Raw genomic sequence first — 18,907 nt, 5'->3', positions numbered from 1 at the left:
CTTGCTCCTCTACTGAACATGATTTCATATGCACAACACCCTCTCTTTGCCACTGTACACATCTCCTTCTTTGCCCAGGCACTTATTTCTGTGCAGTGGAATCTGCCATCCTGGGAACCCAGGGCATTGCTCCTTGCTTGTCTCTCCCTCCCTTTTGCTTTGCCTGATGCCCACTTTCCCTGGGAATCCAGGCTTCTGCGAACAGCTGCAGCTGCTGTCCCTGCTTGCAGCTGCTGCTCAAAAACGGGGCAGCATGGTTCAGCGGTGCTCCCTCTCAGGACTGATTTTTTTTTTTCATTTATCCTTGAAAATCTTGTTGGATTGTGCCAACTGTGGGCACAGTGTCAGCTGCCCCTTGTCTGTCCCTGATGCTTCTGCTTAGGGACCCTTTGTACTCAAGCTCCAGCTGAGTCACACACTCCAAACTGCAACCCAGTAATTCCATTTGATGGCTTTAGCCATTATCCAGTACTACTTGTACCCTCGTAGGTCACCTTTTCTCATTTTTCTGACTCTCTATTAATCTGTCTTTCCTCTTGCCCAGTGTGATAGAGCTCTCACCTGCATAAAGGGAATGATGTTGATGGTAATGATGTTGATGATGATGATGATGGTGATGATGACAAGAACTACGAATTATTGAACTCTACTAATGCACCAGGTCTCGTGATACACGGATTGCAACAATTATATTTAATGTTACAAAAATCCTGCAAGATATTACTGTCATTTTGCAAATAAATATTTTCAAGTTCTTGGAGTTTGTGAAATTTGCCCAAAGTCAATGATAACCTAGAAATCACACAGAGTTTTTCAGACTCGCAGACCCAAAGCATCATTAGACCTTAATGGCCATGTTAGCTGGGGAAATTTATTCATCCACTTCATCAGTAAAGAATTTTTTGGGGCGGGATCGAGTCCCGCATCGGGCTCTCTGCTCAGCAGGGAACCTGCTTCCTCCTCTCTCTCTCTGCCTGCCTCTCTGCCTGCTTGTAATCTCTCTCTGTCAAATAAATAAATAAAATCTTAAAAAAAAAAAAAAAGAATTTTTTGTTTGCTGTACCTTGTCATTAGAGAAGATATATCTCTGACCAAATGAAAACTTCCATATTGTAGCATACGTGGTCCAGTAAATGGAAAGACTTGGAAACCTATAGTCTTTGATCTTCTCCCAAATGAGTTATGGTGGTGATATTTCTGTTCCTCTGAAGATGGATAATCAAGGACTATTCTTAAGGAGGGTTGGTGGAAAATATGATGGCACCCAGCATTTTGTACAACAGGAATCAAGACACAGGGCTCCTACCTGAGACTCAGTAGAGGTAGCCACTGCCCATTTCCTGATGTGGACTTCACCGTCACCCACTCCCATGGAACCCCAGGCTCTCACACATTATCTAAAAATACTGAGTTGTCCCAATTGAAGAAGGTGCACCCACACTCCTATCATGCCTTTGTTCTTCTTTCAGACTTCCTCCTCGCTCCCTCCCTTGTCTCCCAGTCTTACTCTGCCTTTATCTTGGCTTATTTCTTCTCTCTTTTTCTGTTTATTTCTTTTTTTTTTAAGATTTTATTTTTTTAATTAGAGAGAGAGAGAGTGAGAGAGAGAGCACTTGCAAGCAGGAGAAGGGGCACAGGGAGATAGAGAATCTCAAAGAGACTCCACGTTGAGCATGGAGCCTGATGCCAGACTCAATCTCACTAGTCTCAAAATCAAGAGTCAGATGCCCACTGACTGAGCCACCCAGGCACCCCTGGTTTTCTTTATTTCCAAAACCCTACTTCTTCAACCCTTTTTAATTTGTCTCTGTATTTTATTCCATATTATTTCAACTGGATTCTCTGACTGCTAAATAAATATTTTTATGGTCATATTCATTCAATATAACCATTTTTATGGTTATATTCAATGACATGGTGGACTCTGGGCAGATAAAATTCATGAAATGCTTACAGTCTTTTTCATTCACATAAAATCACCCTGCAGATAGTCACCACTCCCTTCTTATGAATTTAGTAGATTTGGACATTATCTGAAACTCCTTATGATCACCTATAAAATTGATGGAAAAAGAACACTCCCAAAGATATGCGAGTTTTTAGGTGCTGACTTAACATCACAATCCCCAGCACATGTTTAGGTGATCCTCAAAAATTTTGCTTTATCTCCTCCTTACTATATGGGAAGGACTGCACTGGGAGCTGTTAACATAACAAGAGGGTAAATTAGCCTCTCATCTCAAAAACTTATAATCTAGCAGAGGAAACCTAGATGGAACTAGAATTTTGTTTCTAAGGTCAACTTCCACGATTCCTAAAACTGCAAAAGAAGAAGGTAATAATTAAATAAATATACAGAAAGAAGGAGGCAATAATATAAGTAAAATAACATAAATATAAATAAATAATAAAGAAGGAGGCAATAATTATTACAGGGGTGTTTTTTCAGCTAGAATTTGCTGGATAAGGACAATTTTGGTAAGTAAGGACGGAAGAGAGGGCACTCCAGTGAAAGGCATTGCCAGGAGCAAAGAAAAGGGAGCTATGTCACTTCACGTTGGTTAGAGGCACAATTTCCCAGAGAGATGACACAGATATAAAGACGTTGTAACGTCTTTAATATAGAGATATTAAGGGATGGTAACGAAGGGTCGGGGAGTGGGATGAGTGGCGTCTGACAACAGTGAGGGGAGAGTTAGTGTATTTAGACTGGAGAACTTAGACCAAGACCTGTTGTGGTGAACGGAGGTTAAACAAGCCTGGAAGTTTGGACTTCATTCTGCAGTACTTGGAGAATGAATGCAGGTCTTCGACAAAAAAAATGACATGGTGCTGCCTTTTCTTTAAGACAGTGAGTTGGAATGAATTGGGGCAAGAAGGAGACATGGGATGCAAAAAGATAGGAGATTTAAAAACAATGGTGCATGAATCCAGACACAGAGATCCTGAGGGCCTGAACCAGGGCAGCGGCACAACGGTGAGACTGCATGGGTGAAGAGTGAGAAATAAAGAAAGGTAATATGGCAGGTGTGAGCCTGTGCTCTTTTGATCTCTGTGTTTCTGACTCTCTGTCATGCTCTCTGTATGGGCCCTCCTGGCTCTCTGACTGACGTCTGTTTCTCTCACTTCACGTCTGTGACTTTCTCTTCCTTGTGGAAACCCAGACTCTGTGGGTCAGTGAATGCTCTTTCTGAGATTTTTTGGCAGCAGCCAGGGGAAGGTCTGCAGTCTTTCTTCCAGAGCTTCTGTTCAGGTGAGAAAAACAGCTTGCCTGAGAGCTGCTTGGAGAAAAGGAGACTTTAGAACCTCTTTTGAAACCTGGCCCATTAACCAAACCTCTTCCAGGCTTGTCTCCTTTGCTCCTACAATACTGAACAGTTCTGAATCCCCCTGGTCCTCCATCTGTCCGCATGTGTCCTAGATCTCCCTGGGCAGGGATTAAGTAATTGTGCCATTCCCATCAGCATGCCCAAGGGTCTGGCAGGAGGGAAGCTGCCGGCTGGCAACAGTGGGCTGAGCAGGAGCCAGGGGAGCGTCTGCTCCAGGAGTCCCTGAGCAGCTTGCGGCCGTGCCTGGCCCTTGGCGAGGCAGCCACGTGCTTGCCTGCCCTGGATCTGCCTCAGCTCAGAGGCCAGCTCTCAGAGGAGGAGACTGCACAGGCTCAGACCAAGAAAGAGCACTTACAGTTATTTGACTGCCTCTCCAGGTCCAGCCCCATGGGAAATGCTAGATGTTCCCCCACTTCCTTCCAGCCTTCACCTCCCTTTGCCAGTGCTTAGCTTTCTAGCTCAGTTTTATCCTGGAGTTAGGGAAGGAAAGAATCCAGCATACAGACTTGCCAAAAATTAAATGATCCAAAAGTGTTTCCATGTGACTTTGGACCGTATCCAAATATATACATATACATATGTATATATGTGTGTGTGTGTAGAGTGGACGTGTGTGCTCAACATGTACCAACATACACTTTCAAATACACACATGTGCACACATAACCACACACATAAACATATATAACCTGATGTTTGTTTTTAAAATGTAGATACATTCATATGTACACACACACAACAAAAACATATCGGCTGGCATGGAGAAGCAAGTTTCATGTGAAATATTTCCCATCAATCATCCCCAGCATGGATTATTCATATGGATAACTGAAAACTTGCTGTATTTATAACCAAGTAAATAACATAGTCAACATCTTCTTATCCTTTCTCATTTAAGGGAGTGAAAGGGGCACAATTCTAGGAATAAGGCAACTTCTTAATTTAATTTTTGATTATTTTAGCTTTGTTTATTTTAGCTCACTATAGCTCATAGGTCGTTCTGGTGACAAATACTCTGTTGTCATCATCTGTGGAGAGTAAGTTCATTGCTAGGAAACTGCCCTCTAAGTTGATAATGAATCGAAACATCCCAGTCCCTTAAAATAATTGCCTGGTAAAGATAAAACCACACAAGAACCCCAGCCTTCATTTTAATGTCTTGTAGCCCATTTTTGCTTTACCTATTAGCTTTGACTTAATTTTTTTTTTTTCCAAAATGTGTGTACCTGTCAGAGAAAATGGACACTGGCTCCTGGGGAACCATGAGCATATGAAGCTAGGAGAAACTTCAGGTGTCTAATGACACAATCATTTTATAAATGAGAAAATAGAAGCCCAGACAGCTTCCATGCCTTGCCATGACTTCATATTTGCTTTCACATGTCTGCATAGGTTTCTACAATATCTAGAACACTTTCAGTAGCTTATTTTGAAGACTGATTCAGTATTGAGAACTGAACTTTATGACTTTATACCTGGTGTGGATGCTTAATAAAGAGCAATTTCTTCTGCTTTTCCTTGAGCCTTTAGCTATTGTTTTCTAATATTTTTCCCCATTGCTTCTTGTCATCTTGGCTAAGATCAAGTGTCTAATATTTTCTCCAATTCACATTTAGGAAGTTCACTTACTTACACATATATGAGACACTGATCTAACAATATATTTTCACGTGTGTTAGGACAGCCCTGACGGGATTCCTTTAATTTTTATGATCAACTACCTCTCTGGTTACTATGTATCCGCCCCTAGCCTGGGCCACAATTTTCTCTGCTTTATGTAATATTTGTAGTGATTAACCTTAGCAAGTTTAGCAAAGCAACCGAGGCTTTGAGGGGTTAATTGATTTAAGCAAGTAAATTATCCAAACTTTTCATAATCATCCATTAGCTTTATTTCAGAATATGTGTTTTACTTAACCCCAAATAAAGCAGACCTTCACTTATCTAAAACAAATAAACAAACAACATTATAATCAGATCATCTCTGACTTAACTTCTAGCTGATTCACCTAGCTAATCGGTAATATCTCTGAGTTTCTTCCTTTATCAAGCAGTATCTATAATACTTGAACTACTGGCCTCACATTGCTCTTAATATTGAATAACTATGTAAAAAATGCTCTATTATTTTATATTCTGTCAGATTATAAACCTACAAAGCATGGTCATATATTTATTTCTGTATTCCCAACACTTGGCTTAGTGCCTGGCCCTCAGGAAATGTTCAATAACTGTTTATAAAATTAAATTGAAATGAAATATAAAGTACTATGTATTTGTGAGGTAATAGTATTCTTATTCTACATGGTTTTGGGCCAGATGACAGCAAAAAGCTATCACAAGACTCCTTTCACTCTATACTAATTTCTAGAAGAGAAAGAAAAATAGTGTTTCTTATTTCCCAAATTCAGGAAATTTGCTTCTGAGGATTTCTGTTTAAGATGTCCCTGTGATGAGTTAGAAAATGGTATTTTCCAATGTATGGACTCTAGGTCAGGAGAAGAATAAATGAAACAAGATGGGATTGGGAGGGAGACAAACCATAAGTGACTCTTAATCTCACAAAACAAACTGAGGGTTGCTGGGGGGAGGGGGGTTGGGAGAAGGGGGTTGGGGTTATGGACATTGGGGAGGGTATGTGCTTTGGTGAGTTCTGTGAAGTGTGTAAACCAGGCGATTCACAGACCTGTACCCCTGGGGATAAAAATATATTATATGTTTATAAAAAATAAAAAATAAAAATTTTTTTTAAAAAAAGGCTTGGATTTTGATATTGGCTACAATGATTTATTGTATAAATGCAAAGGATCTGCTCTGTCCTCTTTTTCTCAATTCTTGTTCTCAATTCCCTCATCTTCTCCCTGATAATAATAATAACAATAGTAATGGTTGATTGCTCCTTTTGTGCCAGAAGCTGAGACAATCCCTTCACTGACATTATCATTAATTCTCACATCAACTCCATGGATTTGGTGGAATTGTTATGTCCTTTTTATACAAAAGGAAACTGAGGCATAGAGATGTTCAGGCCTAGGACTACTCAACCAATAAATTTCAAACCCAAGTCTACCTGATCCATCCCTCTCAACTAAGAATTCCATGGATGCCCTAGGCCTGCTGCAGTCACCATCGACACTCCCCCAATCATATATTGGAGGCAAAGAGAAAAGTTAACATAAATGTAATGAAAGAATAATGACTGGTAACATGGATGGTAGTAATTACCACTTATTAGATACTTGTTTGTCCTCTGGGTGTATAATCACAATTGGTACATCATAATAACTCTGTGACATAACCATTATTATTATTGCCATTTTAAACTTGATGGATCTGAGGATTTGCAGGATTAATCAACTTAACAGAGGTTATTCAGTCAGGAAATTACATAAATAAAATATCCTGTATTTAATCCTAAAGCCAGTGTTTGCGATCAAAGTGACAAACTATACTTCAAAGCTATATACCCAGACAAAAAATAATCTTGACGCTAGGCTGCTCCTCTGTCAATAGAAGATCTTGCAATTTTCATTTCTGTAATCCCCCCTTAAAACTTTTTTCTAAAGATCTATGACATGACAGCAGGGAAGTAGACTTAAGTCCTCTGAAAGATGGACACTTTCAAGCAACAAAGCATCACTCAGTGAGCTAGCCTATACCAACATAGGCAACATACAATACAAAGTTGAGCTTTTGGCAAAGGAAGGAAAGCTCAGATCGCAGACCTTGGGTATGGGCCAGTCTGGGTCATTGAAACAACAGGATATGTAAAGGACAACTGGAGGGATGTCAGAAAGTTCCATCACCTCTGGCTTCTTATAGATATGACATCTTTGTGTGCCTACCAGGCAAATAATCACAAAGAATCATTTCAAATCTTTTGGATAAACTAAATAGTTCCATCCTGGCTCCACCATTAACTAGCATTGTGAGCTTGAACAGATTACTCTATGCCTTAGCTTCCTAGTTTGTAAAATGAAGATAACAGTAGCGTCCCCCTATAGAAATGGTTTTAAGATTGAATGAATTAATACATGTAAATAACTTAGAAAAGTGACAGTACATAGTAAGCATCCAATAACTGCTAGATGTGATTGTTGTTATCTGTCGGTTTATCTTTATTCCTCCAGAATATTATTTGCAAAGGTTCTCTTAATAAGTGTCAAATGACATGAGTACATTATGATTCGTTCAATATCATGGAATATTGGATGATAATAATAAATTATGTAATTTAATTTCATAAATTGTGGTATTTTAACATGGAATGCTTGCCAGCTGTAAGAAAGAATTTATAAACTTTTTATGACATAAGCAAATGCTCCATGGTATTTGTTGAAAAATAAAAAGTAATATGCAGACTGTTATATTATACCACCAATGGGAAAAGGGGAAAATAATCTAACTTCATATCTGTTCTTAATGTACCTAATATTTTCTTATATGCATAATAGATCTTTGGTACCTAGTAAACCAAAGCTTAAAAAATGGTTTCAAGTTGGAGAGTGGGTCCTGGGCAGATGAAGAGAGCAGTGGAAGGATGACTCTCTTTCCCTATTTTAAACCAACCCTCTCCCTTGACTAACCAACTATGTTTTATTATCATCATCATTATTTCTTTTATCATCAGCATTTTAGTCATGTAAGAAGGACCCCTAAAAGAGAAATTCAAGAGAAGAGATGTGAAGAAGCAGTTGCCAAAAACATACTTCATGAATTTTTGAAAAGTTGGTAGGCCCAATTCTGGATAATAGGGCATCTTCCAATGGTCCACCTCTCTGTGGTCTGATGGTTTAGGATGCCCTTTGCCTTGGATTCCTGTAAATGTGAAGATCTTTTTTCTCAACTGCTGATTACATAGATGAATATGTGTGTGGAAGAGATCAGTGCTTCTAGACTTCTGACTACTTAGTTTAGACCTTTCAAATCTTCTGGCAAGATGAGTCAAAATATGGGGTGTAAATTCTCCTGACAGACTGGCCCATGCTCTTGCTGACTACTCACAGGACAGAGAGTCCATGAAAAATGATAGACAAGAGTGAAGATAAACTTTGAAGACAGACAATGTAACACAATTTCTAGTAAAATTTACAGCTTTATTTCTGCTAGAAAAAAAAGAGAGGAGAAACAGTCTGGGTTTTGTGTTTTGTTTTGTTTACAAAAATTTTAAACAACTGGATTTTTTTTATTTGATAAAGTCCACAGAAGAATGAAACCACCTTGGGTAAGAGAGTAGGCTCTTTCGAATCACACTGCACTCCCAAATTTTAATTCAATTAGAAAGTCTCTCTGAAAATTTCAGGGAGGCCTGGTGCATGGATACAATATTCCTCAAAAGCACAAACAACAGATTCCCAAAAATAACTGGCTCATCTCAGAATAAAGGGGTGGGGGATCCAAGATTATTAACTTGCATAGCCATTCAAATTATTGCTGCTTTTATAAAATCATTATGGGTAATTCTACACTAACTTCCTCCTTTAGCCTCACCCCAAACTCAGGGAATTCCTAGGAAAATTATGAGCTATTCTCCAAACAAAGTTTTAGGGAGGGTTTGCAAGCACATGTACAGAGCCCAAGAAATTTGCATGAAAGGAGAGGAGAAATGAGGAGAAATAAATAATATCTAATAAATAACTCCAACAACATTCATTATCTACAAACTTAAATGCCAGAGATCCCCCACAACATCTCACAAAAGTAAGTGCCAGTATAGCCTCAGAAAGGATGGCTTTGTAAACAGTTTACTCGCCTTTTCCCTCCAGAACGGTGTGGTGATGGGAACCACTTTGGTGGCTGTGGGAGAAGATCTCTCTGCAAGGATATTTTCAAGGGGATTTACAAACCAAGGGTGCAAAATACAGCAGAGCTAGTGCTGCAAGCAAAATGGAAAGAGGGTAACTCAGATCATAAGGAGATAATAAATAAGAGGGCAAAAAAGTCAAGATACACAGATAGTTTGGCAGGTTTTAGGGGATAGCTGAGCTATAGAAAACAGCATACTAATCTGCCTTATCAATTTTATTCGTTGGCCCTATTTGTGTACCCTACATCCTAAACTTATCCTCTCTGACAGGAGCAGTATGAGATCTACTATCATGTAAACCATTTAGGCTTTCAGTTTGTTTTAAATAATTGTCCTGGCAGATTGAACAGACCAGTGAAATTTCTCAGATCACATTTCTCTGGGGAAAAAAAATAACAAATTTAGTGTTGATATAAAGAAAAGAAGAGTTACATGAAGAAAAATAAACATCCTGCAAATCAGGATAAACCTGTGATGAAAACATAAATTGGTAAAAGCATTCACTGGCCTTGGATTTGATTTCTGCATCCCTAAGTCTGCTCACTTGGGATGTTATCCACAATGTATAACAACATATTATGTTTTAAAAGTGAGGAAGAGGTAACAATTAGGGGAGGAGATAATGAATATGTGCATTGGAAAAATTCAAGTTTGGTCAATAAATTCACTGGTGTTTATCCTTCTAGAAAATATAATAATAATTGTTGTGGGCAGAAGTCAGCAGTTTTAACCATGTTTTCTGTAACCAAATGAAATTTATCTTGCCAGAGAAAGTTTGGTTTTCCTATGGGCAGGTGTGAGATAGGAGGAGTCTCCCAACTATGGTTAGTTATTATAGCCAATAGCCATTTTATTGCTTTTGAATATGACCTGGGTTTTTTGCTGATTTCAATAGCAACACCTGAGCTTCTTCAGAATTCCCAGAGCCTCTGGGTTATTGAGGCTATGAAATGGTCTAGATGACTTCTTTAAGTCCCATTGATCATCAGAGTCTGGGGTTACAGTGACTTCCTTGCCCCGCCTCTAGTGCTGAAGAAATGTTTTTGAAATATTATCAAGAATCAAGTTGGTCTGAGATCTCTATTATGGTTCTTAAATTACTAATGAAGGGATGTTCAGCTTTCAACCAACAAGAAATAGAGCTAATATCTTAAAAGAACATGCTCTGTTATTCACAGTGAAAGCCAAGTTAGGTTTTAGCTTTTGGAGGCTATTTTTAGATAGATGCAAAGAAGTCCTATCAAGTCCCAGAGAAAAATGCATCTTGTGCTCCTTTGGCAACTCCATCTAATCATTTCACACATCCTGTCCATTTCCCAATATTCTTCAATCCTTTCAGTTTCAAAAAGTTTATAGGTGTTGTCAGCAAAGTCATTGAATTTCAGAGCTGTGAAGGACTTTAGAAATCACCTAGACTACCTAGACTTTAAAAAATTGTCCGATTTTACCAGTAAGTAAACAGAGGTCAGCAATGAAAAATTAATTGGCATAGATCATTCAGTGAGTTTTTGGTATCATTTGAATAGGGCCCAGGACTTCTGTTTTATTTACACATGATTGTAACAATCCAATAATTTCACTTGAGGACCCTAACTAAAGGAATCAATGCAATATGAGAAGCTGATAAGAAAAGAGAGTCGCTGGTGCAGGACGGCCCAAATGGACTGGGGATATTGCGCCCAATATATATCTATTGGGTTCCTTTAAGGTCATTGATTTTTCATCTCAACCACTTGAATTGTAGAAAACATTTCCATATTATCCACTGCAATGTTTGTCTTACTGCCCTAATCAGTAAAGATTGTATTAAGTTGGGCCCCAATGCCATGGTGGGGGTAGGAATCATAGGACATATCTATGGGAACATCATAGCGAGGCGTAGCAGCCTGAAATGGAGTTGAATGCACATGCCCTGAGCTTAGACTTGCAGAGGGGTAATGTGGCATGAAGCTGTAGGATTTATCTAGGTCAGGAGAGCCATCCTGCTTCAAGGAGAAGTTCCCACTGATGCTCAAAGGTGGAGTGAGTGGGCCCTCATAAGGTGGTGTACTGCAGTCAGGTGGATGGCTCCCAAAGGATGATTCTCCCAAACTCTTGAATACTGGGGGTTTGAGATTAATAAGATGTGTTTCCATATGGCCATAAGGAGGACTGGGGAGCCCAGGAGACTGATAGTTGAAGTTATGGACAGAAATGGCAGAGTCACAAATAGGAGATTTCTCCTCATGCTTCTCCAGAAGGACAGACTGAGGGCCTAGCTGGAGGCATCCAGCCACCAGGTTGCTTGTGGGCTGAGACAGACCTTTGCAGAGCATCTCCACAAAGCCCTTCCCTTCAGGTGTCTGTCCAGTTTCCAGGACCTCAGACAAAGCCCAAATATAGTTCCTGGCCAGTCTTAGAGTCTCTATCTTGGAGAGCTTTTGGGTCTTTGAGTAACATGGCATGACTCTCCTCAGGTTGTCCAGGGCATCATTCAAGCCGTGCATCCGGGTCCGCTCTCTAGCATTGGCCTTGACTCTTCGGGCCCTGAATCTCTCAAGGCGAGCTTTTGTCATCTTCTTTTTCTTGGGACCCCTTCTCTTAGGCTTCTCCCCATCCTCTTCCTCCTCTTCTTCCTCCTCAATACTGTCATGCTCTTCAGCTAAGCTTCCAAGCATCCCATAAGCAGCTGGTCTTCTTTCCTCCTCCTTCATCTCATTCTGAGAGCTCAGACCTTTGTCCATCCAAGATGGTGTGTTGACCAACTCTGTCATCTCCTTGGATTTCACATAAGGTTTTGCCATTCCTAGATTCTGGGAAAGGAAATGGCAATGATTAATATCTTTGAATATCTGCTTTTATTTAAATGTAAACTTTCTTTTTATATATTAGATAAAAATCACAGAATTGGGGCACCTGGGTGGCTCAGTGTGTTAAGCCTCTGCCTTCGGCTCAAGTCATGATCTCAGTGTGTCTGCCTCTCTGCCTACTTGTGATCTCTCTGTCAAATAAATAAATAAAATATTTTTTTAAAAAAGCACAGAATTGTATTGGGATTCAACTTAAGATTATCTAGTCCAAGTCCACCATTCTGAATAAGTTATCTAAGGCTCAAATAAATGCCCAGAACACTAATATAGCTATGGCATATTACAAAAAAACCAACTAAAGAAAATGGAAATTGACTTGATTCTTCATTATAGTGCCAGTGCTTTACTCTTTTTATTCTCTGGTACTTTGTCTCATAGATACTCTATGCAAAAATAACTGATATAATGGTCAAACATATTTTTCCTTCTTCCCAGAATGCATATCATAAAGGGAAGAAAAGGTGACCATATAAATTATTGTCCAAATAGAGAAATTCCTGAAAGTAAAAGAGGGTACTAAAGTAATTATAACTATATAATATATATACAATAATTATAATTATTACAAAATTTGAAAAGAATATTAATAAGTAAACTGTTATATTTAATACTATAAAATAGATGAAACACTGTTTCATTCAGACTACTTTGTTATCCCAGCCTCTATTTAAAGATATATCACATATATTTAACCTATAACATTCCATGCTTCCCACTGACTCTACCAACTGTTAGGTCCAACCATCCTAGGAAAGAACCATGCCACAACTAGTTGCTATGTGACATGAAATATTTCCTCACCATCACCTGAAGAGCATTTTGCTTTTCACCAAGCACCTTGTGGCTTGTCCAGTATAGTGGTGTTAGAGGTGTTAGTGATATGGTGTCTAAAAGGATCAGGAAAAGAGAGCAGGGTTACCACTGACCATTTTTTTCAAATTGACCCATATGTTACAATGATAACTCTTCCATTGTACATGCATCTCACATCATCAGACAAGACTACAGCAGAGCACCTAGATTTATAAGCCAGAGGTCTAAAAAGCTCACTGAAGATTATTTTATTGCAACTATTATAAAAATACTTCATTAAAAATGAAAAATCTGGAACAAATGCCAGACTTAAAATGGTAGCTACAAACATTGAAATAGCCTGACTACTTTAATTTATTTGCCTCTCAGATACAATTTAATATGAATTTTCTTTGACAATATTGTAGTATGAAAACCAGAAGACATCAGTAGTTAATAAACATTTTGTGTTCAATTCTGGAAGAATGCCTTGTTTTGAGATTTGCTGATCAATTTGTTTATATATAATTTACCAAATAAAAGTATCTGAGAAGCTCCATTTGGGCAACCCAATTTATCAGCTTGGTCTTTGAAACATTAAACCTTCCATCACTTTTGTATATCGGAAAAAAGAGAGCATGATAAATGTTTTTTGATCCTTAAAGCTTGGGCCCCAAACCAATGAATGCAAAAATTAGCACATAGATTTTAAAAATATAAATATATGATTTGATTTGTTTCTGGTAATTTGAACTTGTTTTCCTTGTAACCTCATTTACCTCCTATAAATAATTAATGTTACCACATTGCAAAAACAGCCTAGGTTTCATGTTAATCAGCACAGAAATCATGTCAGCTTGACTTACTCACTTAATAAGGTTTCCTGGGTAAGCAGCTTTATTGAAAACACACGTTGGAACCTATTGGTCAATTGGCTGCCCAGGCCAAGTTAGAAAATCCCATTTTTAATATGGATGATGGAGCTTGTGTGCTGAGCTGCGCTTCTAACTCAGCTAGCTATCCAGAGGGAGGGTGCAGGACCTAATTAACTTTCTGTTAAAGTAACACAGACCTTTCTGAGGCAGGTGCACTCTGAGGCCAAAGAGGATGGAGTAGGCTTGGGAAACGTAATGTTCCACACGTAATTATAAAAACACTTGTGTGGCCTTATAGCCAACCTCGGAGGGAAATAGGGATTTATGCCTGTTTTGTAGTTGAGGTCACTGTGGGTCAGAGATTAAGTGACAGAAATGCAAAAATGTAAAGCTGATAGAGCAGGACACACCAGGTCTTCTGATTCCAAATCCTAGGTTTTATGGGTTTTTTCTCTTTTCTTTTTCCATCACAACTACAGGAAGAAAGAAAGCCACTCTGACTTCAGGAGATGTGAATCAGTAGAACTAAGTCACCAGGAAATGACCATCATTCAAAGAGAGGCTAGTTTAGGTGTTCTTTGTAGTGTTAACTCTCATATTCCAGGATTCCTTCCTCTTCCAAATTTTTTTCTTGTTCCTTCCACCCTTTTATTCTCCCACTTTCTCTTAATCTTCTACTTTCTCCTTTTCTTCCCTCTCTTCCTTCTCTTTCTCTCATCTCCTCTTCACCATCATATCACTGAGTCATACTTACAAGCATGAGAACAACTGAGAAGGAAGATTCAAGAGAGGAAATCAGAATCTCCTGAATTACCCCTGAAACTGAATACCACTCTAGCCTCTGTAATTGACCTTTTTATTATTTTATTTTTATTTTTATCTCCACCTCCCCTACCTCTGGAAATTAGCCAAGCTCTGTCAATCCTCATCCTCCTCAAGAAATGGGATTAGGAGAAGAGTAAATTATCCTTTGCCTTTAACATAACTTAATGGTTCCTGTAAGAGTCAAAGAGCTATTTTCAAATTAGATTATCAGCAGGTATGAAGGAAAACAACCAACTGGCTTTAGCTAAAACCATGAAAAAGGACAATCATGGGAAGAATGGATGGCTCTAATTTAAATCTCTCTTTCCCCCTAGTTTCTGGCCCCTTAGCCCTAAGAGAAACCCATGGATATTTGATGTGGCTTTGAAATCTTGGAAGGTGAAATAACACACACTCTAGGCCCAACTCTTCTGATTCCTGGTTGCTGATCTCAAACATATTACATGACTCTCTGATCTTCCATTTCCTCTTTGATAAAATAGGAATAAGGTATATTCAACATGGTTCTTGCATGGTAAATAATAAGATAAGGTTTTGTAGACCTTAAATGCTATAAAACATTATCCATATATTAATCTTGTGTTTATTCTTTAATTCTCTTATCTAATCTATTTACACATTTGCATATTCAAAAATAGAAATTGCTTCTCACAGATGAATGGTAAAAGTAGATTGTACTAACTACTGTGCCCATTATTATCTTGAGGAAAACTCCTCTGATTGGCTCAGAAGATAATCTGACAATTGCCCTATGCAGCTGGACAGCAGACTCTGGAGTCAGATTACCTGAGTTTAAATTTCAGTTCTATTACTTACTAGATGGGTGACCTTAGCCAAGTTTCATAACTTTTCTGGGCCTTATCCCCTCTCTTTAAAATGGGAATAATAATAGTCCTACCACATAGGATTACTGTGAGTATAATGAGCTAATGTATTTAAATATTTTGAATAATGCCAGACATCATAAATGCCACGTGAGTGTTAGGTACTATTGTTCCTAAAGTTCATCATGAATTCTTCCAGTCACATGGAAAAAAATAAGCATAATTGCAATCTGTGCCTAATATTGATTTTATGCCAACAAAAGCCAATAGCTCTATCTCAACAAACATTTTCAAAAATGTTTGCCGAACCCACTCCTCTAACTTCCTATTGAAACTAAATATCAAAGCTTCTATCCCGTTGCAAGAGATGAGGAAAAGAAGTTCTATCAGCTGCCTCTACCAGATTGACTAAAACTCTTCCACCATTCAAGAAGGAAGTTAGGCTCTTTCATTCTGTTTTTAAATCTGGAGACAGAAATTTAATGGACACTCCTACTCAATTACATGAATTTTTAGGTTCATAAAGTTTCTGGTGGAATATAGAAAATTCTTGACCCTTGGACATTTTTCCTTCTGTCTGATTAAACACTATTGGGGATAAGACTTTCCTACCAGAATAAAATACCAGAGCTCTGAAGAGAAAAATAAAGTGTCTCTCAAATAGAAGTAAAAGCCAGGACTCCTCAAAGACTTTTTTAATTTTTTTTTTTGCCTTTGATTTTTTCCACCTACATATCTCCAATGCATCAAAAAGTTAGCAAAGACGGGATGCCTGGGTGGCTCAGTTGTTTGGATAACTGCTTTTGGCTCAGGTCAGAATCCCAGAGTCCCAGAATCGAGTCCCGCATCGGCTCCCAGCTCCATGGGGAGTCTGCTTCTCCCTCTGACCTTCTCCTCGTTCATGCTCTCTCTCACTGCCTCTCTCTCAAATAAATAAATAAAATCTTTAAAAAAAAAGTTAGCAGAGGGGAAAAGATGATGAACATCCAGTTTTAGACTTGAAAATTGAAATGTTTGTGATATAGTTCAAGGAGACTAGCTTAGTTCTCTCCAGAACAAGTGTCTAAATCTACCATGGCTTTTAGCCTGTTAATGAACCAGCTCAGGGGTATATTGAAAGAATCATGAAACTGAGAACCTCTTCACTCATTTATTACTTACCTATTAAATGAACATAGAAAAATTATTTTAATTTTTTTACCCTTAGGGCAAAGTGGATATGATATTTCTCTCTTTCATGTCGCATTCAGAAGCTTTAATGAAAAGCAAGGAAACCAAGCACAAGTACTTATACTTTGTAAAGTTATTATGTAAATGTAATGGTTGGCAATTGTTTGATAAAAGCAGTATGGGAAAGTCTATAGCGCTACACAGAGTATTGTGATAAACGATTTTAAGCTTCCCCAAATTTTACAAAAGAAATTAGCTCTCAAAATATACATGGAGCTGACTCCAGTGTGGCAAAATCAATGAATATTGGCTCTGGAGGAAGCATACAGCCTTCCTTGACTCCATCCTCAAATGCATTCTAATTCTCTAAAGCCCGTTTTATTCTTTGATCTTGGAATTGGGACATCCTTACGCATCTACACATTATAACAAAATTTTGGCTTATCTTTAGGGTCTTCTTAAATTTCACATTTACCCAATTCTTTCAAATTTGGAATTGTCTCTCATTTTTTTTTAAACCTGTTCTAGCAAAATGTTTGCTTAGGTAATGATTTTGACTACCCAATACTTTAAATACTGAGACTGAGGTCATTGAGCATGACTATTATGTGGAGCTGTACTGAATTCATCTGACACTTTTACTAATTTTCTTATTTGTTGTGGAGAACTTTCAACTGATGAATAAGTGAGTAAGGAGTACTTGCATGTGTGTGTGGGTGATTAGACAGTGTCTTTCTTCTTGGAAGCTGCTTGTACTCCCTTCACTTCCTTATCCTATGACTAAATCCTAAATGCAACAGAAAGGGAACTATCCAGCTCAGTTTCTAGGGAATCTAAGCACCAGACAGGCTGAATGCCTTGCTCAGAGTTGCAGAGTCTTCCCTCTGAAAAGACAGAATGCAGACCAGAGTGCTCACAAGCTGCCCTACCTAAAAACATCCTGTGAGACTGTTTCATGCTCTTCCAATACAACTTTTTATACTCTACCACTTGTTTAATATCTACACACACACACACACACACACACACACACACACAGGCACATCTTATTCAACATAACCATGTCATACTTCAATCTTCATAGCCTCAGATTCAAATGGTGAACTTTGCAAACAGAAATTACTCAATCTTTCAGTTTGACCACTTGTTCTCAAACACTCACCTCTGGTCTTTCTGTCAAAAAACAAGGCAAGCATTTTACACTTATTAGTATTGTTATGAATACATTTTGGGGGAGGTTAATGATGAGTGAGAGGCAGAGGAGATGAAAATATACATGGTCAATATTTCTTTTCTGATTTCTAAGCAGAAGAACTGAGGAAAAGGAAAGTTTCCCCACTTTGTCACAACTATCTAAGAATTTTTAGCAGACAAAATGGGGGCAATGGTAAGAATATACCCCATGGCTTTCCAGCATCCTCTCTCATCCCTTGTTCTATTGCCTTTCCTCCTTTTCCCCATCCACTTTCTGCACAGCCCTAAAATGCGGTGAGCAGAGCAAAGGATTGAGTCAATTCTTGCAACCTACTTGCTGAGCCATCTCAGAAAAGCAGTTAAACTTTCTAGACACTTTCCTCCTGCATTAATAAAATGGAAGGGTGGGTTTGACAGAAAAGGGGGAAGATAATTTGTAATATCAGCTTTATAAAAATGATTTGGACTAGGAGTTTCACTTTGGGTCATAAGTGCTATGGGAATTAGTGAAATTATTAAAACTTTAATATCTGTCTCTAAGTGTTCTCTCTCTGCTTCTCGGTTCCAGTTTCCTAAACCCCACTTCCTCCTCTCCTAGCCCAGAAGAACCTTACCTGAACCCAGCTGCTCCTCTAGGTCTGTGGGAACTTCCCACAGAAACTTTAACAGTCCCATACCAACCCATCCAAGGGCTCACCTCTGTCAGTGGCAGTGCCTGGTATGAACTCTGTGAATCTGCGTCCTGGAGGAGACTCAGAGAACCCAACTCTCCCTGACCATCCAGATCATAGGAGATGCTATTAGCGATCCATGTTAAACCGACCACTGCCTCTTAGAAATGCTACTGAATCTGCTTTTTCTGACTGTGTTTTGTTCTCCTCCTTCCTTGGAGTTCTGTATCCTCCTCCAGGACGCCTTTGGGCTGATGTCCCCGTTGCAACTGGTCTTCAGTACCTCCTCTGCGTGGTTAGTTCCCCGGAGTGGAGTTTTCAGAACCACAGCCTCTGGGCAGCTCCTGAGCTCTGACTGGAGCCTCCGAGTTGCAGCAGTTTGATTGCTTTCCCAGCTGACCAGGGCGCGGTGATGCCGCCCCGGATCTAACTCCTCCCCTTCCCCAGCCGAAAGACACACCTACTTCAGAGGGCCCCTCAGGCCAAGTCCAGCTTACCATTCAACTGTTTTGTTTATTTGTTTGTTTGTTTGAATAGGGATAAAAGTTAGTAGAAAGAGAATATGGGGGGTG

The 18,907-nt window shown here is 38.9% G+C and overlaps 1 protein-coding gene across 1 annotated transcript; it reads right to left on the bottom strand.

The window, feature by feature from the left end:
* Positions 1–8,655: 8,655 nt before the first annotated feature.
* Positions 8,656–18,481, bottom strand: NEUROD4 (neuronal differentiation 4). Its single transcript, XM_082738674.1, has 2 exons — positions 18,362–18,481; positions 8,656–11,927 (listed from the first exon to the last, which is right to left on the bottom strand). Exon 2 carries the CDS (start codon positions 11,916–11,918, stop codon positions 10,923–10,925), a length of 996 nt encoding a protein of 331 aa, XP_082594800.1. The 5' UTR covers positions 11,919–11,927; positions 18,362–18,481; the 3' UTR covers positions 8,656–10,922.
* Between the last annotated feature and the right edge of the window lie 426 nt (positions 18,482–18,907).

The sequence above is a fragment of the Mustela nivalis genome, assembly GCF_964662115.1.
Source record: "Mustela nivalis genome assembly, chromosome: 7".
NCBI lineage: Eukaryota > Metazoa > Chordata > Mammalia > Carnivora > Mustelidae > Mustela > Mustela nivalis.
The sequence above is the reverse complement of the archived record's forward strand: the minus strand, read 5'-3'. Positions and strand labels throughout refer to the sequence as shown.